General features: G+C 40.8%; 1 protein-coding gene across 2 annotated transcripts; it reads right to left on the bottom strand.

The window, feature by feature from the left end:
- Window positions 1-357: 357 nt before the first annotated feature.
- fam91a1 (family with sequence similarity 91 member A1) lies at window positions 358-27,572 on the bottom strand. Of its 2 annotated transcripts, none has more exons than XM_085262609.1 (24): window positions 27,265-27,572; window positions 26,080-26,164; window positions 25,097-25,248; window positions 23,692-23,749; window positions 21,277-21,344; window positions 20,900-21,013; window positions 20,249-20,339; window positions 19,732-19,794; window positions 18,316-18,422; window positions 18,135-18,173; window positions 15,884-15,996; window positions 15,443-15,552; window positions 14,875-14,987; window positions 14,377-14,463; window positions 14,051-14,180; window positions 10,392-10,540; window positions 9,604-9,738; window positions 7,362-7,475; window positions 7,070-7,142; window positions 5,433-5,579; window positions 4,829-4,930; window positions 4,498-4,621; window positions 4,318-4,387; window positions 358-2,760 (listed from the first exon to the last, which is right to left on the bottom strand). In XM_085262609.1, the coding sequence occupies exons 1-24, from the start codon at window positions 27,334-27,336 to the stop codon at window positions 2,575-2,577; spliced, it is 2,502 nt and encodes an 833-aa protein (XP_085118735.1). In that variant the 5' UTR covers window positions 27,337-27,572; the 3' UTR covers window positions 358-2,574. The 2 variants fall into 2 exon arrangements, with proteins under 2 accessions (XP_085118735.1, XP_085118736.1); XM_085262610.1 differs by having other exon boundaries at window positions 14,875-14,984.

Below are 27,572 nucleotides of genomic sequence, written 5' to 3'. Positions count from 1 at the left end.
CTTAATCTCCCCCCACCCCCCATCCCAAAATTGCAGGCTTTTCATAGCTTTTTCAAAGGCTGCACAAGCAGGTATTCAACAATGCGTTTTTCAGCTCAGTGTCCGTTAAAATCTATGAGGATAGTTGAATATGTGTATACTTGAGGCAGATGGACAGAGCATCCGGACCGCTGCGTCTTGCACACCATCTGTTCCACCTGGCTTGGAAAACATCTAATGGCCTACTATGGTGTAATGTGATTGGCCACAAGTCAGAGGCTGTGGGCGGTGGAATCAGTGATTCAAAACCTTCAAAAGTGTACAAGAAATAAAATACACCACTGCAGGATATTATAATGGAGAGGGGGGAGGAGAGAGTTTGATCTTATTACATATTTATTTATATTTTCATATACTTTTTACATATTTATCTGTAATAGTATGTAACCGGAGACGAGGCAAGATGGAGAAAAGGATAAAGGAAGGGCATGGTGAAGGAATGTCACTTTCTTCTTCTTTTTTTGTAACCAATGTAATTACAAGATCATGTTTAAATCTGTCAAATATCCACAGTCCCATTAAACAAGCTACAACAAAGAGTTCCTAAAATACCTGCTGACATATAAAACTAGCATTTTAAACACTGCGGTGGATGTATATCTAGGGGAGGAAGGGGGTAGGGGGGTGTATCTGGGACGACTGAGTAACTGCAAGTAGATAACAAACAGGCAGGACTGGGAGGAGACTCTTACTGTGAAAGGTAGGCGTGTATTAAAACACACCCGTGACGTGTACAATACTCACGCAACATACTCACAATGGTTTCTACAGTCATCATGCTTCAAAAGGTCCTTGTGACAGTTGTTTTTTTCCCCTATTTTAGCATCACGTATCAGAAACTACCACAAGTGGGTCAAAAACAGAATGTAGATTCCTTTAAAAAAAAAAAAAAAATGGAGAGAGAGCTCAACAAACTGGGTTTCCATTTAAACGCAATAAAAAAAAAAGTACTCTATATTCTCAGAGCAACACTGAAAAAATTCACGATAGGCTTCAGACACTTTTTGGGCCATCACATCTCTGAGATGCTGGGCAAAGCATTAGCATTTCCATCCCCTGGGTCTGCAACAGCCTTCACAACAAAGTTGCCTTCTCTCTAGACTACTAACCCCCTTATTTTTTTTCAAAACATGGTGTAAACAGAATCCCCTGGAGAGTGAGCAAGGCTGGCCAAGAGTGCACCGCACAAAAGCTGATCCACAGAGAGGCAGAGAGAGATAGCTGGCAAGCGACAGTGGCAACAGCCCTGGGTCAAACACGCAGAGCTAACTGTTCCCATTCTTTTCAGTTTGGTTCAGTTTGATTCATTTTGTCAAATTCTTGATAATGGCTGGCAGGTTTTTTGATCCGACGTTGGTAATTTTTATTAGTTAGACACACTACATCGAATGCATATTAACAATTTTAAGAAAAGAAAGAAACTTGTGAGATTTAAAAAAAACAACCCCCCAAAAAAGGAAATAAAAAAAATCAGGAGATATGATCCCAGACCTGGTAGTTTTTGATTGGCTGAAAATAATAAGGCAACACCAAAATAAAAGAACAGAGAAAGGAGTAAAAAGAAAATAAATCATTATAAAGAAATAAGGTCTTTGGTGTTCTCTAATGGATTAAAAAAAAAAAAAAAACGCAGTTTCTCAGATGCCTCGTATGACACTTTCCTTTTGGTGAGCTCTAAAATCACGTGCACACTACAAATGAGCCAACATTTTTTTAAAAAAAAAATAATTACATGATGTTACTTCATCCACAGGTTTGAAGAAATCCTGCACAGTGCAAATAATAAATGCCCCAAATATTGATTACAAGTAAAGAGGAAAGATTTTTTTGTGCAATAGTATCATGCATTAGATCACTTAACATGAGACAATACAGGGAGGCAGCGGGGTCTTATCAACCTGGTTAAAGTCCAAAGAATTGGTCCTAGAATATGCATATTGTCAAATGATTCCTGAAGAAGTCTGTTCAACACTTTAATGTTTATTTTATAGGTCTTTTTTTCTTTTTTTTTTTAGAACATCTATGCAATATTAACCATTTTACACTCTGCTCTCAAGGGTCACAAAACATCCATCGACTGAAGGGGTGGGGGTGGGGTGGAGTCAGTGGGAAAACAGCGCATTTGTTTCCAGTTAGATGGTCTTCCAGGTTAAATGATGTTTACCTGCATCGCTGTGATATAGTGTGATAATAGCACCACTCCAACAGATAACACTGCCTTGCTACGAATACGAGGAATCACAGAGGGGAGGGAAGGAGGACAGCAAAGAGGGTTGGTACTAGTGTCGATGATTCCTCATACAGTAGGTGAATGACAAAGTTCTGATGGGGCCAATTATCCTATGACTGGATACTGATGGACAAGAAGGCGGGGCTTACGAATAAGGGAGTTTCCTTGTGACTGGATTTAAAGATGCAGGGCTGGAACCACGAACAGGAATTTCCACAGTGAGACGTGACGCTGCGAAAAGACATTAGCCCCCTTTGTTGGGACGCTGCTTCCTCGTTCCTAAATCTGGAAGTTTTGCTGATGCTTTATGTCAGTTGGTCTTTCTGCAGGGCTGAGATGTCTAGAGGAGGAGGGGCGCGCCCGCTCCATTCCTTCAGCTGCCCGTCCTTGAAGAGGAGGTTGAGGGCGGGCAGGGGGACACCGGACTCTGGCGGGGGCTGGCTGAGAGGGTTGGACACGCCGCTGTCCAGGTCAGAGGGCTGGCTGCCATCCTGCCAACACGGGGTCAAAGGTGACAGATCAGAACACCAGGCAGCGATATGAAGGGCAGGGATATATTTTTATAGGAGGAAAAGCCAGCAGAAGGGTTCCTGTGTGATTCATGAAACAGCCCACCATTTCAACCAGTAAATACTGCTGCCACGTCCTTTCGCTTAATCATGTTACCTTCGTGCTGCAACACCCTGATTCAGCTCTGATTACTTCACTTATTTTTTCCTTTGTCTCCAATTTCTGTCTTTTCTTTCTTTCTTGCACTAAATGTTCACCCAGCTCCACTTCCTGTTTTGCATTGTAATGTTCATGTCTTTAATTGATCACTAAAATTAAATAAACACCAACTTAAAGTGGACCCATTATGCAGTTCCTTATTTTCTGTCACATATGTACTATTACGATGTTGGATGCTCCTATTACACTTGGCAAAAGCTTCAACTAATGAGGTCAGCGCATGTGTAAGTAATCGCAGAAGGCTGAAAGCCGAGCTTAGAGACTGCTTAAAACACTCTGATTGAGACCATTTTTTTCTACTTTTGTCTCTTTATGATTACAAAGAGAACAGATGCCATTAATATAGTCATCCAAGGGCAACCAATCAGAAGAAAGATGCCTTAATGAGACTAAGGGGCCATATCAAGGCCAAATAGAAATAAATAGAGATTGCTATTAAAATGTGAATGAAAATCAGCACAACAGGTCTGTTTGAAGGTTTTTCCCTAAACTAGCTGTGGGTCACAACAGTGTTCATGAAGAGTGTGAACGTGTGTTTAAAGTGGTGAATAAGAATCACTTTAAAGCACTGAGGTTAAAAGTAATAACAGTTGTTAATTATGCATAAAACTGAACCCTTCCTTAGTTGCACTGCAATCAGTCTGCATTCAGTTTCTTCTTCACTCCCTGTGCATTTGGATGCCATTTTTATATGTCATTAACTTTTATCTCCTCTTTTATCGTGTTTGTTTTGTCCTCCTCTCTAAGCTCTGTTCTTTCTCTTTTCTTTCCCCTCTGACCCTCCAACCAATCACAGAAGATGATTGCCACTCCCGGAGCTTGGTTATGCTGGAGGTCTCTTCCTGTTAAAGAGAGTACTTCCTTTCTACTGCTGCCAAGTGCTGCCCATCACCTGATTGTTTGGGGTTTAATGTTGTAGGGTCTTACCACACAATTTAAAGCAACTTGAGGAGGCTGTTCTGAATTGACGATATATAAATAAATTGAAAATGAACAATGCTTAAATAGTAACATTAATTATGCTAAAACAACATATTTATATTTTTACCACATTGTACTTTCCTGTTATTACTATGATATTTCTTTCTGTCTCATAAGGCCCACGTGGCTCGTGTCTTGACTGGACATTTGAATGGATTATCAGTCTGGGACGCTTTTTAGATACAAATTGTGGCGATCTGAATTAGTTTAAACAGTTTATCAAAATAAATGGATAAATTATTGTCAACCTGACATTTGCTCTTTTCACTGGCCAAGACTTTTACTTTTGAGCAGGATTTCTTAAGCGGACACCTGAAGAAACTGCAAAGTGATTTTACCTGGAATGACTGAACGAAGCTCAACACCTTGAGTGACAGTTTTCGGCTCGAGTGGAGTAGCTCTTGAAGGCTGAAACAACAACAAATCTTTAGTCAAGCATCAACACACGTCAAAGCTCCTGTCACAGTTTTTATGTAAAAGTTAAGCTTTAGAGGATGCTGCCTGATTTTGGTTTTTACCTCTCGTTGCTGCAGAGCTTGTGTGAAGCAATCTTTCGACACACTTTGCGGTTGAGCTCAGAGCTGAAGAGGGGCATGCCAAAGCACAGTTCAAGAGGGACCCACTCGTTTTCAGATGAAAGGGCTGAGGGGGGGGAAAGAGATTGGCAAGGGAAAGATGGACACAAATTACAACATAAGACACTGACAAGAGCATTTTGGTGTTGAATTTAGCATGGAGCCTCTGTCACACTTTAGCTTTAGCTCTTAGATTCTTCCCAAACACTTTCAACTAACAAACATCTGATTAAATACTACTGGAGATATCCTAATTAAATTAACACACACTTACTGTCTGTCTTTCCTTTGCCTTCACCGTTGTTCTCCTCTGTCACAAGCTCAAAGGACTCAGTGCTGCCATTAGTGTCCAAGCCTCCACCTAGATGGGTGTCTCCTGGAAGAGAAGTGACAAAATCTAAGTCACAGTTAAGGCTTTTGAGTGTTGTTTGTGGGTAAATGGTGAGAGCTAGAATAAAGCCTATAAGACCTTCAACTGAGAAGCTTTTTTAAAATAATTTCTTGCCATTTGCGGGATTTACATTGGAAATTCATCTGTTAAAAATCAGACCTGCAGTGTTGTATCTTTCACTTGGCGCGTTAAATGAGATTTGTGATCATTTACATCAAGATTCAATCAGCTGATCTGAAGGTAAAGGCTAAAAGTGTTCGATCCGTATGCATTAGCAAAGGCAATCACAATAAAAGAAACTATTCTGCAGACAAACGGCATAATTAAACTGGACTGTGAGCGATATTTATCCAATCTGCACCATTAGTGCTATTATGGTAATCGCAGGTAAATGCACCACTGCTAGTTCAACCCGGCATGCTTTCCATCCAGCACCCTCACATGCACAGCCGTAAAAAAAAAAAGTGCACGTGCGAGCTCTTGTTACCTCTGCACTCAGTGCTGTCGCTGGGCCTGCGGCGGTGCCTGTTGTTGGAGTTGAGCATGGTGATGTAGCCACACTGGTGCTCCAGATCCACATGCTCCTTCAGCTTCTGCAGTGCCTTGTGCACGCACATGTTGGAGTAGGAGAACTCTGCACAGGAGGCACACAACACACACAGTGGGATCATGTTAAACACCAAACGGGGCAAAGCTAACACTCAAAATGACACGATGCAAAGATATGGCCACAATTTATCTGCTGCATGAGGCTGTTATGGACTGTGTTTATTCATTTGGCCTGTTACATTTGTTCAGTAAGCACATTAGGAAGATGAGACTTAAATGGTACTTTTAAGCAAATGCACAAAGAGAGGGATTTTACAGGATTCAAAATCTAACAGCGTTTGATGAGTTAAAACCCTCAAAGCTGAAAACAGTGAATGTTTGAGTCAGCAGAGAAAAGATCACAGTTTGAAGGTATGCTTGTAATTTATGCACACCCTGCCAGTGAAAGTATACCAATGCTGATATATCATTAGTGTATAATACAGTATAACAGTATTATCAGTTAGCAATTTAAGGCTGTAAACCAAGGACACATTGCTACACTTTACCTAATCTCTCTGTAATGTTAGGAAGTACGAACATGCAAATAGAAAGACGTGAATCCGTTTTATTTTTATATAATAATTTAATGTTCATTGACAGCCCTTTTAAGCTACATTCAGAGTCACCTTTAAAGAGGACATCAGTAGTAGAGAGACCATCCTTTACATTTAAGAGTAGCCTTTCAGGGTTGTTCTGATATCTGATTCAGATTCCCTCTATGCATCTTACACCACAGGTTTTCTGGCTATGAGTCACCGAGTCCACCAAAAGCAAACTGAAGACTTTGTACATTTCCTCTTCCTTTGGAACACATGAACCCAAGGTCAGATTAGGAGCACGAAAAATGAGCAGATGGAAAAAGCCATATTTCACAACATCAATAAAAACTTAAAATGGCCTGATATCTGAGGTTTTTATTGTGTTAAAATCTATTTTTGAAATGTTTATATCTTATTGAAATATGCTGAATTGTAGGACGGGGTTCTATTCTGCACCATGAATAGCCATAGGAAATCAAATAAAGAGTCTGCGAGGCCTCCTAATCTCCAATCTGTGGGTTTGAGTTTTCCGTTTCTGGAGAGAACAGTAGCGTGTCAAGAATACTATTGTGAAGCAAATTCATGGTTTCATATTTTCTTATGAGAAAAACCCCTTTCTCCTGTTATTTCACTATCACCTCTCATTCTTTGACAGCCACAGCTTTCTCTGCATAGGTACACTTATGGTTCGCCGATGTTTAGCAGTGTTTTTAAAACAGTTTGATTTATTCAAAAACTTTAAATCTTTAAATCAAAAATAGAAAAGAAAATGCTTTGATTTCTGTAAAATAAGACAACACAGATTCAGCATGTGAGACAGTCGCGCCTCTGTGCAAAGTCAGTCTCCAAAGGTCCATTTTGAGCCAAGAAAATGTCATTTTTTAACATTTTGTCTGACTCAGTAAAACAGGACTCTTCATTATGGTTAAATGCAGGTTGGCTATTTGAAAGCTGCTATATCAAAACAATAGTTTATGCACAGACAGGTTCTTACCTCCCTTCAGATCCTCCTCATCAAAAGGGAATGGGATGTGCACCGTTTCTCCATGCCCATGCATACCATGACCCTGTGGATTACATGCACATGTAGTTTAAATTACAATCAGTGCACATTTATACACAAACACAGCAAGAGTTGGTAGAAAACGTACAAAAATGTCATCAGACAGCATTAAATTAATATTACGTTAAATAATCTGGTATTAAAGGCAATATTTTATCCTCTCAACTTAAATGAGGTTTAAGACAATGACATAGAAAAATCAGCCTCATCTGAGTGAGTTTACCTGGATGAGAACAGCAGAGTGTGTAAGGGCATCGTTAAGCATTGTCAGCACGTTGGATGTAGGGACCACTCCAGGGTCGTGACCCCAGGAAGTTATCAATAACCTGTCATAGACCTGAAGAGAGAGAATAGGTTCAAGGGATTCAGAAATGAATAACTTCACTCATCATCAGATCTTTCCAAAGCAGCTTTCAACAAACTGGACAAAAAATAATAATATGAAGAAAAACACATTTTATTTAACATAAAGCTTTATAAATCATAATAAATTCTAATAAATGATAGTAGATGTGTAAAAGTGGAGATAGGTTTGCAATTTTACACTTCTTTTTGCCCCAAAATAGCTTTATTGTTTATGTAAATGTAAATACAGGTTTCTACATGTAGGACAGCATCTCAGTTGAACCATCTACCAGTTTTTGTTTAATTTAGAAGATCGAAAAACAAAAAAGAATAAGAGGAAACACGATTTTCTTCTAGTTCAACTGTCATGCCATCTTGTCAACCTCCCACTAGGTCAATATTAGCCGGTTAAATTAATCAAGGTTCCACCCTGCTGCTGATTTCACATGCCAAGGATTTTGTTTGGCTCTCTCAAACTGAGAGAGAGCTTTTAGATGAAATTAAGGTGTTATTCTCATGTCTCTGGTTAATTATTTTCAGTCCATAAGTGACTTATGGACAGGAAGTTACACATTTAAAATTGTTTAAATGTGTAACTTCCTGCACTGCCATGAGAAGGCAGAGCAAACAACCAACCAACTCAGTTCCTCCACCCTTCGCTCTTCAGTGACAATCTCAAGCTGGCCCAGTCTCTCCTTTGATCAACAGACTCACACACAGGGCTCAACACCAAACGGCACTTCAGACTTTGCAGTCTGTGTCACTTCATCAGCTTCTCTTTTCATTACGGAGGAATTTTGCCCGACTCTTCTTTACAACGTTGTTTCAGTTCATTGAGATTTATGGATATTTATTTATGCACAGCTCTTTTAAGGTCCTAAATTTCAATCAGCTTGAGGTCTGGACTTTGACTGGGTCATTGCAGCACATTGGTTATTTTCTTTTTCAGTCATTTTGTTGTAGATTTCCTGCTGCACTTTGGAACATTGTCCTGTTACATGACCCAATTTCAGCCAAGCTTTAGCTGTCAGACAGATAGTCTCGCATCTGACTCTGGAATAGTTTGCTACAGAGGAGTTTAAATACTGTACTCTCCCCGAAGGGCTGTGGCACTGGAGGATTCAGGTTAACGCACTCCAGAATGCTTCAGACCAGCAAGCTGCCAAAACTTCAGCTTTTATGAATACACTCACACTTGCTGATGATCAGTTAATCAAGTGCATTTGATTAGAAGCACCTGGCTACAACTTACACTCTTATCACCTGTGAAAGCAGTAAGAGTGTACTCAGTTTTTCACAGGACTGTGAGATCGTTTTAAGGCAAAAATCCCTTAAAAAGTTTTCTTATTTACCCCCGCAAGCCTCTACTCCATATGTTATCCCAGCGTGAGATAACCTGGTTCTCCTATGGAAACTCTCTGTCCTTCCACAGTCAATTTGAAATTCCCAAAAAATCTAAAATTGCTTTCACATGATTCTTACTACATGTTAAGTGTTAGCCCTGCAACAGACTGTCAACCTGCTGGCTGGCTGGCTGGCTGGATGGATGAAGCTGCAGCATTTCTACTTTCTTACCTTTCCTAGTTAGCATTTGCCTTAAAACTAGGTCATTAGTGTTACAATGACCCATTAAAAATATTTTGCATGTTTTCTGAACCTATTGAAACACCAACAAAGTAAGAGACATGTAGATAAAAGGTGCAAAAATACATGCATGCAAGCTATGGTCTAATAGGTCCATTTGCATGACATTACACATCTTCCCCTGAGAATCTACTGTATCAAGTCATCATTAGGTCCTTGTCTCACAATCCCAGAGCTATTAAAACAAATCCCACAACCAGTAGGAAGCCTTTGAAGAGAAAAATGCAGGTTTACAGTGAGATATGACCAAGGTCCACGAGAGCCTTTGTTTAGAAAAGAGCTAGCCAGCGCTCTGATTACCTGTCCTTCCGACTCACTGAAGGTCAAAGATTTGAGAGGGTAGGTTTTAAAAGATGAGTGAAAATGTGACTCAGCCAACTGCTGGTCCAACACAGTACTGCTGTTTTTTAATCTGACTAGACCGTGTCTCTACGCCTCTGACTCACACAGCTGATTAATCATTAGTTTGGACAAACCTGGAAAATGTCCGGCAGCTTGCGGAGCCTGGAGCCTTTGGAGAGCAGCAAAGACGGCGGGCCTTGGCCAGTCACATGATACAGGTACAGCTTGAACCAGATGGAGCTCACCTCAGGGATGGCTGGGCCAATGTGCTACAAGGAGAAACAAAAACACACACGCACTCATACATAAGTTTACAGAAGCAGAACTAACGCATGCACACTGGGCAGTTTTCCCATCTCATTCCTTGTATAAACTCACACTTCACATCAACCTAAAAAAATAACACAGGCGCATGACAATAATTGCGTCCGTGTTGTTCTTCTGTCTGAGGGGAAACTGAAGCTGCTATTAGAGACATGAGAAGAAAACAAAGACAAGAATTTGGTAAATTCCACTTCACTGAGTCGCAGCAGTGTTAGAATAAGCAGCAGCGTGAACGGCACAACAAGAGTTTAACTTCTTTCCCTCTGTCTCTCTGAGCTCAGCTAGAAAGCTGGAGTGTGGCCAGGCAGAGGAATTACTGGTGAGCCTCGCCTCCTTTCCTTCCCTTTTCTCTATGTGTAGCCTTGTTGTTGGGGCAACTGCAGGCTGAGCACTCGGAGCACACACACAATCACAAATCAATCCCGAGCGCATGAGTGTGTACACTACAAGAGAAGGCAAACACAACCAAACGGACAAACTCATTAACTGTCAGCTAGAACACAAACACACACACACATAAACGCACTCGACATGTACCCAAACATCCCAGCATGCCAAATAGCAGCCCTTCTGCTCTCCTTCCTTCCAGGCATCATACCTGAGGGGTGCAGCTGCTGATGGGTCTGATCTCGTTGCTGAGCGGTGCCATCGAGACCAGCAGCTTGTAGTTCTTGTTGAGGACGCGGCTGCAGGTGGCCTGGTCTAGACCCAGCAGGCTCTCACAGCGCAACATGTCCAAGGGGAAACCTAGTGAGAGGAAAAACATGAGAAAATCCTGACTTACTTCCTAAACAGGCTAATGCAAATGTTTATGCGCATTAAATTTGTAGTGTTGTCTCAGGATAGAGAGACTTAACGCCACAGCAAAAAATTTGCACTCCACCGGACTGTTATGATGAACTGGGAGCTTTGTTCCAACCATGCTCTGTCATCATGCACTGTGGGTAGTGACTAAAATAATGGGATTACAGATATAAATGAGCAAAATAAGAGTTGGCCTTGTAGGGTAGCTGGGCTCAGCTGTATAGATAGGGTGATGAGCTTGGAAAGCATGGAGCAGAGGCCATCTGATTAGGATGCCTCCTGACTGTTCTTCTTTGGAGATTTTCCAGGTGCATCCAGCTGGGCTGAGATCTGGAGTTTTTCAGAACTTCCTCGAGGGATTATATCTCTCATCTGGCCCAGGAATACCTTAGAAACCATAGGCTGAAGGATCTTTTTAGCTAATCTTCAGTGAAAAAACTGGTAATCATGTGTCCTAAAATGTTAACTATTCCTTTGAAAAAAAAAAAAAAAAAGGGCTTGAATAGTTATTTCTAAGTGTGGATGCTTTAGGCAATAATGTGATGATTGAACAGAGCAAAGTTTTTTTTCTTGCTTAAGTTTTCAAAGGATATTTTTGGCATCCTTGGATTTAAAATCCTTGTATCTTGCAGTGGAACCTATTGAATCTAAGAGATGTCTATGATATTAAAGGGTGAAAGACAGGAGGGCTGGTTTAGCTGACTAGGTGAGCAGACGATCCATGTGCCATAAGACCAATGCACAAGCCCAGGTTTGCATCCGTCCAAACACCATTTACTGCCGTGCCTTCCCCCTGGTCTTTATCCAAGCTTTACTGCATTCTCTCTACTGTCTGATCAAAAAAAAAAAAAAAAAGGCTAGAAATCCCCCAAAATAGATTTTAAAAAGGGGTGAAAGATAAATAATTTCAAAGATACATAAAGTGACTTATATTTAATTAACGAAACGGGGATTAATAATCTACAAGATTTGCAAATGTTCGTTCTGACAGTATCAATTGTTTCTGAGTGTTTTGTTGTAAAAAGTGATTTACCGCCATAATAACTCATCATTAACTACACCTGTAACATGGAAAATGGCACGCACACTTCAACTTTCTATTCTCTTCATTCTAATACAGTTATGAATGGCTGGTCCAATAATTAAAAAAAAAAAAAATCTCCTCTGACTTTACCAAATGTGTTTTTTTTCTTTGCTTGACAAATTTCCTTCACTTCCCAAATTAACAATGATCATTAGACTCTTTGGGGGATTAGTTTAGCTTCAGCCAGCAGGCTCTTACTGCTCTCACTCCTCAGCTGAGCAGCAGCAGCATGAGGAGCACACAAAGATAAGACAATCAGAAAGGAGGCACACGGCCAAACCAAACAAACAGCATCTGGTGGCGCAATGGAAGCTACGCAGAAACTCAGAGGCTTGCTTTGTCGATGCTGGAGGACATACTCTCTTCTGCTCCCTCTAGAGACACAAGCTGAACAATAAAGGTTTACTCTGTGTACATAGTATGCCGTTGTCTTCAGTATTTTCTGTGAGCATATTTAAGAGACAGCAGTGAGGGCCAAAAGAGACAATAGTGAGAGATGCCAGCCAAAAGCAGCACAACCAGCAAAAAAGTAATCATGTATTGATTTCCTGAGATCACAGAACAAGTTGCTGAATGGAAGACATTTACCATTTTCTATAACTGCAGTCAGAGCAGCTCAGAGTACTTTCTTAGGTAACAGAGTCAGGATAAAAACATGAACTCCTGATCAGCTGAAAACAGACCACCAGAACCACTGATGCACTTCAAAGTTACACTGTGTCACATTAAAAGGGAGCTTATTACTTCAAGCTCAGTGCTTTTGTTTTTAGACCCTATTATGACAGCGTAACTTTAATATTTGATATTAAAAATAATCATTGTTTATTTTATAACCGACTTCGGTGCAGCTCAGCTCATTTTATCTGAAAAAAGCTGCTTAGCTCTTCTTCCTGTAAACCATCTTTGTGGCTGACACTTGTAAACAGAAGGTTTGAGAGGATTAGCCAATTACAGCCAGAGCTGTGAGACCTGATCCCTGAGATGACCACATTAGGGCCATCTCGCCCTTCTATCCCATTATTATGATTTAAGAGTAAAGAAAAAAACAAAAGCTGTGTGAAACCAAATATTTAAAGCAGGCTGAATCATGAGATTCTGGCTCACAATGATAATGAGCATCCACCACTATAATTATAACAGTAATTATATGGATGTAACTGTAGCTGTAGATAAGGTCATCTAATAATCAGAGTTTTGGTGTTTCAGTTCATGCATGCCAAAAGCAAAGATACTGAACAGGTTTCTCTCCATGATACTGAAACAACAAAATCAATATATTACAGTAGGGCTGGGCCATATCATACCGTTCACGGTAATACCGGTGTAATGTTGGGCAATGAGGAGAGCGAAAGTGGATCGTTGAATGAAACGGATGGACCAGAACTGGTTTGTAAAAATGCTGCAACTTCAGTGGTGTGGAACTGGTTTGGCTTTCGTCCGTCAGATACACAACAAAGCACTATTTTTGGTAGAGCATGCTAGCGGGCCGTCGTTACTACCGTGTTTTTTGGAAAATACGGCACACTTAAAATCAATCCTTTGATTTTTCTGAAAATCGACAGTGCCCCTTATAATCCCGTGTGCCTTATGTATGAATTGTGGTTGTGTTTACTGACCTCGAAACGACTTTATGTGGTACACGGCGCTCGAAAATCTGTCAAATGTATCAGTACGACTTTGCTAAGCTACGAAGCCGCATCGCTTGATGGATTGTTGGAGCTTTACAGCTATCGTAGGCAGGAGTCTCGCGGAGTGATACGTACTGTGCTTCAACATAATATTACCGTATTGTGTGTGTATAACCTCTTTTTAAGTTTTGTGGATATTATACATGGTTATGCTGAGGATATGTCGGCCAGTTTCCACTGGAAATGCCTTTTGGTTAAACTGTCAGCGAGGAGTCAGTTAATTTTTTATATAACTTTAATGCACTTAAAAAACAGCGGCTTGTTTAAGTGAAAATACATTGATGGGGTTTTTTGCACTAATAAAGTTGAGGAGTAAAGTAAAGCGTCAATTATATCGTCAGTTATATCATTATCGCAAATTTTCAAATGTATATCGTGATAAATATTTTTGGTCATATCGCCCTGCTCTATATTATAGATAGTAACTCATTTAGCTCACAATCGACCACAGTTCATAGGTAATTGTCCTTAAAATAACAAAAGTGACCTTGCCTTTGAGCACACTTCTGGATGAAGACCCATTGGATGATCACTGTATACAATTTTTACTAAAATCTGACCAACACTGTAAGAAGGGTAGCCAGTCTTGTAAACTGGGGATGGACGGGTGACTGGTAACAGACCCCGTGTCCTCGTCAAAGTGCTCATTTGAAAATAAAGGCGGTGTAACTGCATAATTACCTATGTTTGGAATATCAGGTCCCTGGTCCTGAGTGAGTTCTTTGTTGTAGCGCAAGAAGAGAATGGTGTTTTTCAGGGTCAGAGCGTGGTCAAAGTAACGCTGAGCCTCGCCCTCTGCTGTGCTCTCCACCTGAGAGAAACAGAAACGAGTGGAGAAGTTCCAACTCAGAGTTTGTGTGACTGTATTCAGATGTCTGCATGTAGTGTTTGATGTCTGTACATACATGTGTATTTGTTGCACCTAGTTAGCATCCTCTCAATTTAAGCTAAGCTTTTGATGAGAGATTTTCTGGAAACAAGAAAGAAATTCTGATTTCTGGTCTCACCTTCTCCAGCTCAGCCAGGAAGCTGTCGAGAGTCTCATCCGACAGTTTGCCCACTTCAAACATGGTCACAGCATGACTCTTCAGGTTCTGATAGCATGACAACAGAAAACAATTAGATCAACAGTAAACATCCAATTTTTTACAAGATAAGTTTTGTTTTTTGTGTTTTTATATGATTAACAGCAGTGATAATGATACAAACATAGTTTGAGGTACCTAATTGCTCCAGATTTTGCTACTCAGAAATTTAGACACAGAGATTTTACTTTTCCAAAATAAAATAAAAAGTACACTCATATTATAGTTCAGACTGAGGCAAACATCCCTCTGCACCATTCAGCGAGCAGCAGAACTCACATGCATGAGCAACACTGCATTGATGAATATTTTCCCTCTGAGAGATCACAGCACAGCCACTATCTTTATCTTATGCTTGTTACCCCACCCTACCCCACTTTCACTGACGCGAAGCCTTCACGTCCACACTCTTTCACTTACCGGCGATAAGTTGCCCATCATCAGGAAGGCTGTAAGGGTCGAGTCAAAAAGGAAGGCGATCCTCTTGGTGGGTGCAGCTGGGATGCTCAGGCTGCTAACGCTACCTGTGTCTGCTACAGAGACATAAAAATATGCTGTACCACTCATGCATACTGCAGCAAGTCTAACAGCACAGCTACATTCGAGTTATTCTTTTAAAACTAGTGTTTTTATGATTAACTGCATTTAGAAGACGAAAACTAAAGCCTCTCTCTATCAAACAGGCCTGATTTACATGGAGATGTGATTGATCAACAGTCACTTATATGACAATATCCACTAACGCAAATTTAACAGTGCCACCTTAACATGTAAAACAAAGTTAAAATCAGTTTAAATATGAGAATGTTTTAGAGAAACACCTATTAATGTGAGAATGAGTTTCAGAAACATGACTGAGCTTTCTTAGGGATTAATTAACACTGCTGCTTCAAACTCAAATCATAAAGTGCTCCATGTGCGCACATCAGCATTTGCATACATTGCAGAATATGCCTGTGTGTGTGTGCATGTGTGTGTGTATACAGACCTTGGTCTTCCAGGCTAGTGGTGTCTGTATCTGTGGCTGAGGAGCCTCCCTCCATTACAGGACTGCCCTGCTCCCAGGACAGCAGCATCTTCTGGGGGTCCATAGTGCTCCTACAACAGTACATAACAGTACACAGTACATAAAGGACACTGTCACCACATCACACACTGTCACCACATCACACACTGTCACCACACCCTAGTAGTTCATCATGTCCTAAAGCTGGGGAAATTAAAACTCATTAAACATTGATGGCATGGAATTTTTATAAGAATAACGTTGGTGTGTGGCGGTTTCTGGAGTCTCAAACGCTCGAAGCTTCCATTAAAATGTTGGTTTTTTGTGTGCTCAACTGTGTAAATGTAAAAATGTATTTCAACAAATTGCTCTACACTGAGGTTTCAGATGGTGTTTCGCTGACTGACCGATGACAACACATACTTGAGCCTGTTAACAGATGGGGCGTTCTTCCAGGTGGGGTGGAGCTGGTCTGAGCTGAACACCTGACCTTTCTTCACGGCGAAGCCGAGGCGACAGTACATGGACACTGCGTTCTGATAAAACACAGGAGAAGCACACGCAAATGATGCTTGATCCCACAAATAACATATCTGAAACCATATGTACACTTATCAGCCACTTTATTAGGTACACCTGTTTAACTGCTCCCAGTCACATGGCAGACACGTAACGCATGTATGGAAAAACGTTTCCTGGTTTAATGAGCCTCGATTTCTGCTGTGACATTCAGATGGTAGGGTGAGAATTTGGTGTAAACAACATGAAAGCATGGATCCATCCTGCTTTGTAAGGGTTCAGGCTGGTGGCGATGATGTAATTGTGTAGGGGAGACTTTGTGGCTTACTTTGGATGCTTTAGACCCACTAAGCCTTATTTAAACACCACACATCTGATTATTGCTGCTAACCATGCAAAACCCTTTACTGCCATTAAGGCTGTTCTGAAAGCAAAAGAAGTCCAACCAAGTGCTGGGAAAGTGTATCTAAAGAAGTGGTTGTTGAGTGTGATAGTGATACAACAGAGAGATGCAATAATAAGGTAAGGAAAGAAGAAAAGTGGGTTACAGATTTTGCTCTAAAATGTCTTGAGACCGTCACCAGAAAATTTGGTATTTTTATCTCTCTCTTCTGGGAAACATTTCTTCCCGCATTGTGCGATGGTGCAATCTCTGATGACAACATCGCCCTTAGCTTTACCGCTGACATTTTTCTGACTAAATTTTCTTTTCTAGTACAGAAATCCACCCTGCAGTAGTAAGAGTAACTCAAAACTACGCTGTCTAGGTTCAGGCAGTTATATCCATACAAATTACAAACTTTTAAAGTGTTTATTAGCAAGATATTTTAATTCAGACCTCATTTAACATTTTAATCTAAATATCAACAGTAAATTAAAAATCCTGAAAAAAACAAATGTATTGTCAAAAAAAGTCAACCGTTTCAGTGCAAAGATGGACAAATGTCATACAAACGTGTAGCCCAAGAAAACCAACCCTCTCAGTTTGAATGGCTTTAAGAGGATTTGAAATTACATTGTCAAATTATACTGTAAACAGAGATACCTTGTGAGAGTCTCAAAGTGACTAAAAGCAATCTGAATAGTCTTTTGGATGATGCTCTTAGGGAGAAAAGAAAGCAATTACTGGCTGCTGACTCAACTGGTCTCAAAAACTGGAGAAAAAAGAAAGGTAGTACAGCTGTACTGTACAGCTGTCTGGCCTTTTCATTATTTCCTCCACTTCTACAGTCATCAACTCGCCATGCTGTTAAGTCTTTTACTCAGACATGAGCACAGTGAGCTTGATTGCTTTTCACACCTTTACACCCGAGAGGTGCAGGCTGAGGTCAACTAGTCATCCTCTTATCATATCAAAAGAGGCCCTGGGAGGAAGTTTCTTTCAAATGACTTAGGCCATGAAGTGGTTATTGCACAGGAGGAAAGTTCAAACTCAAGTCAGGATGGGAAAAGTTTCTGCACAATGGAGACCTCTCAGACATCTCAATCATCTCAGAAGCTACAGGCCTTCTGCTGGAGACTCGCTTTAAATCGCTGCCTTCAACCACTTCTCCTAAGTGCTGCTTTTCAGTTGCACCAATGAGATGGGACCAAGTGATGATGGAGTGCATCTGGAGCAGCAATTCAACAGGAATGATGCCGCTCAGCCCCTCTGGTGGAGTCATGGGTCATGATGGATCTAATCGTGGTACTCAAATACACGTCTGCGTGAGGGTGTATCCAAACCGAAACGGCCAAATTGTGCTGAAATGTCTCCTCACTTGGCTACATATTATCAAAAGCTTTTCCCCCCCTCAGAGTTAGTCTGTGAAATTCCAAGACAACAAAGATCCGATGTGATAGCTGCTTATCAGACAAAATGCCACAACGTCACATCCTTGAAAAGCAAATTCCTATTCCTATGCAGCAAAACATATTTTTCAAAACAAGCTGCTCCCTTTCTTTCATTTAATCTAAACGCTGCTCTGCCATGTGTCTTTGCAGACAAAGAGAAGCAAGAAGTACGTTTAACAAATCTCTTCTAAAGCAACAGTGGAAGCGCAGAAAATCACTTCTGTATTTTTCTGTGAAAATTTTGAAAGACATATTTCTCAGATCTACCATTTCCCTTCTGAAAAACTGCACTTCAGTTACAGTAGGATGAACAGATGCCTACCTTCACTAAGTCCAAGTCGATCTCCAACACATTTGCCAGCTGGGAAGCACAGAGGGAGGCAGGATCAGGAGACACAAAAAAAGTGTTTGGTTGAAATGTTGATCGATAAACAAACACACACACTCTCTCTTACTATGATTGCAGCAGCCAGAGGATAATGAAACACATTTCTAAAGCCTACCTCTGCTACGTTTGTTTGCTCATCGATGGACACAAAGATTTTGTACAGAAGTGTTTCAAAGTAATCACCCTGGACCCGGTTCATGACAAACCCTTCCAGTGGGGGCACTGAAAGACACAAACAGTAACCAACAACTGTTCAGCAACTCTTCAAACACAGAACTGTTTCCGTTCCCTTCTTTTTAAATACACTACAGTACTGTGCAAACGTGTGGACTGACCTCTTCATTTCCCACATTGATCCCACACTGCTTCAACAATGTTGAGATCCGAGCTCTGGGGAGGCCAATCCATGCCTGATTGTGTTTCCCAATGTGTGTTTTTCTATGCAGCTATGAATTTACTTGACTGACAGTGTGTTTGGGGTCACTGTCATACTGAAAAATGAAGCTTTTGTAAATCAGATGTTTTCTAGATGGAATTGCGTGGTGGATCAAAATCTGATTTATAATTCCATCAATTTACCACGACAGAGCCTCCACCGTGTTTTAAGCCCTCGCTGATTTGAGCATCACAGACCTGTTGCCACTGATTTTCAGTCCAGTTCTTGTGTAATTTGGCAAACCTCAGCCTTTCCTCCTATTTGACAGCTATCCTTCCACTGAGACCATTTCTGATGAGGCTTCAGTGAGCAGTAGATTTATCAACTGAAATGCCAACTATCAGGTCCTGTGTCAGGTCTTTGCTGGATTTTTGCTATTTCTTAAAGACATGGCTTGAAGATATTGTTCGTCTCATGCTGGGATATGCCAGGTTTTCAGCTAATAGTTGTTTGGGAATCATCTTGTTGGTGCAAAAACACTATTATGTCTGTCAAACTGTGTCATGTTTGACATTTTTCATTTTTCGACTATAGAAATGGGAACAAAAGAAGTGTTTTTGAGACAGGCTGACAGTAGCAAAATAACAAAAGATACAATTTAAAATTAGCTCTTCGCTCAGCAGCCTGGTACGTGTAGACACATATTTCAGTAAGATGCTTTTTTTGTGCTTGAATGATTCACAGATCAGGTGTTAAGTGGCTTAACAAACAAATGCATTCTGCTGAAAATGGTCAGTTACAAGGACTGGAGTAAAAATAAGTGAAAAAGCTGCCAATGTCCAAAAGAAAAACTTTTGCCAGAGAGCCTCGAGAATTGTTTCTTAAAAATCACTTGAAAAATTATAAGAAAATCTGGTTTCTTTAAGAAAAACATAAAGAAACTCAGGTTAGCTTGAAACGTTTGCACACTACTGTGTCTGTAATACTCTTATAACACGTGATTTCAGATCAGTGCAAATTCATTCCCATAATACTTTTTTAGCTTTTAGCATTTCATTTATGTTCAATATTTCAACAGCAAACTTTCTTAGCCAAAAAAAATAGAATAGGGATGTTTAAACACACACACACACATACACACGCACACACACGTACCTGAGATGCAGCTGTCATCAGATATGGGAACATCTAAGTAGATGAATCCCCGGTTGTACAAGCCTACAGCAGAGAAAAAAACAGTATAAAATACTCTCTTTGTATATTTGCTGTTGCTATTTCCATGTGGAAACTAATATTATGACAGAACCTGTGCAGTTACTGCTTCATCAGAGTAGAATAATAGTATGCTGGAAAAACCTCAACCCAATAAAAATCTCATCAGAATATCTACACATATTCAGATTGCAAAGCGTCTCAGTGCATTTTATTCTATTTGTTGCCACTCAGTTACCAGCACTCCTGTGTAGAGGTTCATCACACTCAAACTGATCTCTAATTAACATCTAAGTTGCAAGAACACAACCTTCATCCCTGTGTTTCACCTCCGAAAATCAGTCCAACACACTGAGGTAAGACTGAATCTGTTCTTACTATAAACAACTAACAAGATTTAAATATTTGCCACCTAATTTATGGTTGAGCACGAGCAAATAGAACTGAGTATTTTGCTCACTTAAGACCACGTTGTACTCCATGGATCCTGCCAGCTGAGGACCAGAATCTATCATCTTATCAATGGCTTTCTTCTCAGCGGGAGAACAGATCTGCAAGTTGATCCAGTAAACAGATGACATTAGCACACACCTGTACCACAGAAATATGCTTCAAAAAAGGGTTTTAAAAAAAAGGACCCGTGATAATCCAACTTTATATTATGTGTTGCTTTCTGTTTCTTTATTTTTCTTGTGGAAAAAAAGAATTGTTAGAAGAATTTGCTCATTTATGTTTTAGGTTGAAAACAAAAACATTACACCAGTAATTCTTCACCGTCTTCACTACACTCATTTCATGTTGTTCCTTCTTCTCTTCATGTGTATGTTATCCTTCCTATGGCACATAAACATCTAAACAGACAGAATTACGCTAAACTTCCAACATGAGGATCCAAGCTTTCTCATCCTCCCTACCTATGTTCACCCAGGTTTCTTTGGCCTGTCTGTACCTTAAACCACATCGCTGTATGTATTCTGTACGGCTGTAAAGAGCTTGAGACAAATATGTGATTTTTGACACTGAGCTTTCTATAAAAAAAAATGACAGGGTCTTATTGTACATTATTTAACTGAAACAAATCAAGAAGAAAAGAGTCAAATTTCTGTCGCACCCTTATGTCGTCCTCGGTGATGTAGCCTGTCTGTGCCACCCACCACGGCTCAACGGAGATCTCGACTGGTTTGGCCGGCAGTAGGTCCCGTGCTGTTTTCCTGCGGAAAAATTTCTAAAGGTGGAGACAAAGATTATTAAAGAGGGCTCAGCAATTAGCAGGTGAAGTGAGAAAAGTTAAAGATATTAATATTCTAACTACAAAGATGGACAAACTAATGGACAAGCAATCAAAGTAAATAAAGGAGAATTTACTTTAATTCAAGTTGCTAGTCCGTACTGACTTTACTAACCATCTATGGTACATTCAGCTTAAACAGACTAAAAAGAGCACGGGTGTAATAAAACAGATTAAAATACATATTAATGACATCTTACTTTGGAGGACCTGCACTGGTTCATCAGGTCGATGTACTGGTTTCTCCCAATGCCAAGTAGCCTTAGACCTGTGGGATGGTTGGAAACATGAGCCAGTCAACTTATCACAGGTGTATAAAATCAAGTCTGCCTTTACCAAAAATTATGAAGGAATGAGTTTCCCAAAAGAGTTCACTAAATTTAAATGTGGTACTTTTATTATTGGATTTGCAACAAGTCACTTTCTGAAATTTATTCCCCCCTAAATGTTCAACAGTCAGTTATAAGTGGTATTATTGCAACGTGGACGTTTTTAGGAACAAGAGTGCAGAGGCACATGGTGCATAAAAGTCACCAACGCTCTCCTGAATCAGTAACTGCAGTTTTAAACCTCCTCTGACATTAAAATCAGCACAATAACCGTGCACCAGGAGCTTCCTGGCATGGATCTCCATGGCTGAGCAGCTCCTGTCAGTGTAATGTGTAGGAGGCTCAGTACTTTTGTCCAGTCTAACCTGGCTGCAATGATCCTGCAATATTCAGTCTGGCTTCTTGTAATTACAGACGTAAGACCTAAGACGTTCGTCAAGAAGGAAAGTTTGAGAATCAGTTCCTTTTTAGTGTTTTTCCAACTTCTTTCAATAAAAGTTATTTCAGTAAAAAACCCTCATGAGGTTTGTTCAAAGTTTGTGCAAGTCCAAACAAATCCCAAACAAGTCCCACACACCTTCTCCAATACAATTGCCTGACACACACAAACACACACACAGGCACACACGCACACACACACACACAATCCATCCCCCAACCGGCAGACAGAGATAACAAGAGTAAGCGTGTGCATGCATATTTATTTCTAATCAAACGAACACATTTTTTCTGAATCTGAGGAAATTCTGGGCCATGTAGCAAAAAGTTTCATGTTACACTAAAATATTCAAATTTGTCTAAAACTCCCACCTCGTCCCCTCCCCTGTGCTGCGCTGGGTTGCAGGGGGGCAGAGTAAAACGTGCTGGGACAGGTGCCAACGCAAACAGGAACGAGTAAGATCGCAGAATCCTACACTTGCACCCTGCTGCTACACTGAGACACAGACACAACACACAAACATCCACCCACGTAAAACTCTCTCTCACACACTCTCACTGCCTCTCCATCCTCCCACTTCTGCATGACACACTTCCAGACTTCCTCCAGAGAGATTAGTGGAGTGAGGCCCCTCCGAGTACGGCTACGATCGCCTGCTGGCGGCCTTCTGCTTCCACGGCATGAAGGTCCTGCACTGCCAGGACTCAGCCACTCACTAGTCAACACCAAAGCCCATTTCAGCTGACAACTAAAAATCAAAGATCACAACCAGTGCCCGTGACTTTTAACTAATTTTAATCAGGCTCCACAGTCATTTCCCAGAAACGCGGGTCCTCAGAAATGAGGCCATTTTTTAGGGGGAAAAGCAATTTTCATTATAATTAAATGGCATTTACACCAGCCAATTAAAACCCATGGCAATGGTTTGGTTATGGAAACACAAAGCAATTATTTAGGTTTGTTATTGAATTTAATAAGCGGGTTACAAAAGCATTCCTGTAATAAAATAACAAAACCACAGCAGGATTTGGGCTTTGAGAGAACTAACAGCAGTTTTACTAAGAAGCCTTAAACCTCCAATATTCAAGAACCAAAAAACACTAAAACCACTTAGAAAAATGACTCGAGAAAACTGTACAGAGACAAACAACATGTGCTACTCATGCCTAAAAGCCAGGGTGCCAATCTTCATCTTTATCATCAGCTTTTCAAAAGCCAGATTTTCTGAGAAACATTTTTGACACGTTGCTTTAATTTATCTTTCAAATCTGATGTGTTACACAAGCTGTCTCCCCTAAATAGAAAAAAAGAAGTAGAAATTAAGTAAAATAAACTGCCAATTATTTCTCTTGATTAACTGCTTGGTGTGAAAAATGATAGAAAATAAAAATGTATTCAGTTTTTAATTAATAAAAATGGGGGGGGGGGGATCAGGACATGCTGAAATGCCGAAACAAATGAATGTTTGCCAGAAGAAATTACTTACACGACTAACTTAATATCAAAATAGCTAATGAATAACTTTCTGTCAATCATCTTAGAAATTAATGAGAGATCAGTTTTGGTACAGGTAACACAAGTACAAAGGAAGTGATAGGCACCAAGAATAACACAGAAAAGCCACGCAACCGAAAAAGATCTGTAAAGAGGTTTGAGGGGCCTCTCCAGTGAGCTCCTGACTCTTGTTCTCACACCTAATCTTCCTAAACTCTGGATCCTTTAATAACCATTCAATAACAAAAATAAACAATCAACAAGAAAAAAAATTAAACAAGAACTGGGAAAGTTGGGGAGCCAGAGACAGTCAAGCCATTTTATAAGCGTAGAAGAGAAGAAAAATAACTCACAGTCAGCTGCAGTGAAGTTGGGCAAAGAGTCGTAACTCTTCTCACTGTTCATAATATCCTGGAGGTGGAAAGAAAAAAAGAGGAGAAAGGAGAAAAAAGAAGAATTAAACTAATTTTGTTCTCCCCTTTCTATGTCCCCTGTCTCTGATTAATAACAGGATTAGCAGATCTGAGCAGCCGTGCTAATTTCGACTCCAAGTTTTCATTAAGTGCTTAAGACGGATTATCAGAATATGACATAGCCTTTGGCAATTTAGTGGTCACAATTAAAGCTCAGTCAAGTTTGGTTTAGCGTGCAGCAGAAAGTGGGTGAAACCCCTCTCAGTGAGCTGAAAAATAAATGCTGTTCCTTTATGTGTATTTATAGGTTAGGTAAAAGAACATTAGCCACATCTGTCCTATGAAATGGGAAGTACACTAAATGTGGAACAATCGAATGTGACAGTTGGTATCTGCACACAGAGTTGTGGTAATGGAAATACATCTGAGAGCAGGCTGTATAAAGGAATTACACCAACTATGTAGTCAGCCACAAAATTGAAGTAATTCAATTACAAATGCATTATTTTCCATCTCCAGTCCCGTGAACACAAGAGCTCAGTCTTTGCAATCTAAATGAAAATGCCAAAAGTCAAGGAGAACCCTTCTCCCTGACAGACCGGTTCTCTCTGCTTTATCAGTGAGTTTGAGCTGTCGTGCAGGCAAAGCTCAGACTGACTGCAGAGCAAACAGCAAAGATTTTTCCCGGGTGTGTTTGCCCTGAGCTGGTAGATGAGGCTTTACTAGACGCTGACTGACACCTAGTGCCTGACTGATGACAGATCTGGGGAACATAGGAAACATAGCATATTCCTCCCTAAAGCTACACAATGTCTTATGACGTCCTTAATCTTACCTTTTAGGTTAAAAATGAACCAACACACAATCATTCTAACCAATGACAATACACCCATTTATCCTTTATGCAGGGTGACCATAATAATCCAGCACATCTACTCAGGTGTACCAAACAATGCCGTTTTCATGCAACAAAAGCACACTGAACTAAACAGCTGGGAGCTGTGAAAAGCTCAGATCCCTCTACTTGTATTGGTCTTTTGGAGTCCTTGTTTTGTCCCTGCAGTTCCTGCATTCATTCCCAGGGATGCCAAAAACTGAAGACATTGTTCATTTTAAATGAACAGAGACTGCATGTTTCCAGTCAATTAGAAAACCTTTGCCGTTGAACAATAAGTATGTCTGCTCTGTTCCTCTGGGTTTACCTGCCCCATCGTTCTAAAACCAACGGGAACTGACAGAACGACAGATGTTCAGGTATACGAGAGGCTGTTCACAGAGATTATGATAATGGGAGCAAAGTTAATGCTCTGGTATTGCACTCTTCAACGCAGCATGAGTTGCTTACCTCCATGATTCCTATGTAATACGAGAACGGGGTGACTCGTAGCCCTTTGACCATGATGTCAGACAGGTGGTAGGGGTACAGCATCAGGTGGTCCCGGCTGTACTTCAGAAGCTCCTCATAATATTTGCGCTCATCCTTCCTCACGTGGCGCACTGCTCAGAAAACAAACAGCAGTCAGAGTGTACATACAGAAACGATCTCTCTACATCAACATCACATCTAAAGTGATTCGATGTAATACATAATGCACTTTATTATACAGGTACATACACATGTTTAGCCACTGTATGATTATTAACAGTACAAGTATTTTCAGTTGTATATTACCTTTTCGGGTCAAATATGAAGGATAATCCTATGATCAACACCAAAAGCAGAACAAAACATGGACAGAGCTAATAAGACATCACCCACAGGTGAGTGGAGTCCCATTTTTAACCCGTGTGCTTCCTGTTTTTGCTGTAACTTTTTTGAAACCTGACATAATGAGTGAAAGTTAGTTCTAAATGGGAACCAGAGGACACTGCATTCTCACTCGCTAACTGACAAGCAGGATCCAATAGCCGTGTCCTGGTTTATCCTCCTAATTATCACCATAATTTACAAAATAAACTTTGTGTTTTGCTGAATTTGCTTTGAAAGCAGAGAGTGGGATTACAGTTCCATCAGAGAAGTGTTTACTGAGGTCACAGAGCCATGAACCTTAGTGCTGTTTTCCCATAGACTTTTATGAAATCAGAAGTCTTACTGCAATGATAAAATAGCACTGGGGTATTTTTCTCTGCAAGGTGATATGGTGAGAAAGTTTTTGCCCATCATCAAGCACTCTCTGGTGGGGTTATATTTATCCTGCCACAAACCACTGTCTGTCTATTAATCTAACACTCAAACATCATGTAGCTCACCCTGTATGTTTACCCCTGCTGTGTGTGTGTGTGTGTGTGTGGGGGGGGGGGGGGGGGGGGGGGGATAATATTGCTCACCTAGGTTATTGCGGAATCGCAGCTGGTTGCGGATGCTGTACAGGAGCACTTGCTTCTCATACTCGCGCTGAGAGTTCCCCAAACTCTGCAGAGAAAGGAAAATGCCCAGGTCAACCACATTAATGTGTCAGGGGATGAAACCAAACAGGGCCTCTTTTAAACCTCCTGTTCTCCAGCTGTCTGTGAAATATTTTTCCATACTGGAATATTTCCTGCTATTAGATGTGATGTCATATGTGTTGAGAAACGTGTGAAACCATATTAACTGCAAAGATGCAATGAGGGATTTGAATTTGACACAGGCTAAGAGGTAGGTAATAAAGCAAGAAGCATCGTCTTGTGCTTGATTTTGGTAGCACATACCTACAGCATACTTCTAGTTACTTACAAGGCCAATACACCAGTTGGTATTGGACCAATAATGACCTTAAGCAGATCAGATATCAGCAATGACCTGTCTGATCCTCAATGGACAGTTTATGTGTCATGATGTAATCCACAGGTTTTAGAGCCACAGTAGCCCCTGGATTCATGATAACTCACACAAAAAATGAGAAGAGATATTTTAAATTAAAGGAAAATTAACAATGGAATTGGGGCATAAGCTTAATATTGTATCTAAAGCTGTTTTGAGCGAGAGAAAACTTGTTATATTGTGCACATCAGGCCAGATGTGTACACCAGGGGCCCCTGGAGTCTCACTGTTTCTGATGAGTAATCCAACTTTTCAGAGGGTGTATGAGGATGCAGCAGCTCAAACTGCTCATCCACCCACCTCCTCTTCACCGAGACATGTTGGCGTAGTGGCACAAGAAGAGAAGGGGGGATCGTGCATTTGACTGACTAACTGTAACAGCACATTTCAATAGCATTAAATGCACCAGGCACAAATACGTAAAAGCCGTATCTGCAGGTGACATACACGCTCTAAAATCATGTGGTGCCCCCACCCCCACCCAATCAAACAAACTGTCATGTGATGCCAGTGTGGCTTCAGTAGCTGGAGTGTAATGATGGTCAGTTATGGCTCCGGCTGGATGGTGAAGCCCTGCAGAGGACGGGGAGCGAGCAGTGCGACACTGACAGCTGCCAGTATGACAGAGAGCAGCCCCGGTGACATTGACAGGTTCCCCTTGCGGTGTCCCCCCTCTCTCCGTGCCCACAGGAAACGTTAAAAGTCGGTACCTGTTTGACGTTAGCTGGGAGCTTGTTCCACGGGTAATTCTGCCTGATGTGAAATTCCACGTCCGTGTTCATCGCTAGCTAGCTAGCTGGCTACAAGTAGAATTCCTCGAGATGATCGGAAACGGGCTCTCGGGAAAGTCCACGGTGACCTCGCCCCCCCCGGACACCCAGCAACCGAGCGAAGGGACCCCCGGTTTGAGGAGAATTTTTTTCTCCAGCGGTTATTTTCCTTCACAATAAACCGTAACTTCCTTGTTGTATTTTCGAAAGAGCCGTTCGTCACGCTCGTGGCTACTTTCGTCACTTCC

This window comes from Mchenga conophoros, linkage group LG22 (assembly GCF_057382185.1).
Source record: "Mchenga conophoros isolate Kocher_MC1m ecotype Shallow Benthic linkage group LG22, M_conophoros_male_GT1.1, whole genome shotgun sequence".
In the NCBI taxonomy this organism is placed as follows: Eukaryota; Metazoa; Chordata; class Actinopteri; order Cichliformes; family Cichlidae; genus Mchenga; species Mchenga conophoros.
This window is presented reverse-complemented; position numbering and strand designations above follow the sequence as displayed.

Bases quoted from the DNA above. Each gene is read 5' to 3' on its own strand.
- fam91a1 (XM_085262609.1), bottom strand. From the start codon at position 27,336: ATGAACACGGACGTGGAATTTCACATCAGGCAGAATTACCCGTGGAAC. The intron at 18,423-19,731 runs GTACGTGTGTGT...TGTGTCTTTCAG, and splicing joins TGATGACAGCTGCATCTCAG to TGCCCCCACTGGAAGGGTTT. The intron at 9,739-10,391 runs GTATGATGCCTG...TTCTCCTTGTAG, and splicing joins TCAGCAGCTGCACCCCTCAG to CACATTGGCCCAGCCATCCC.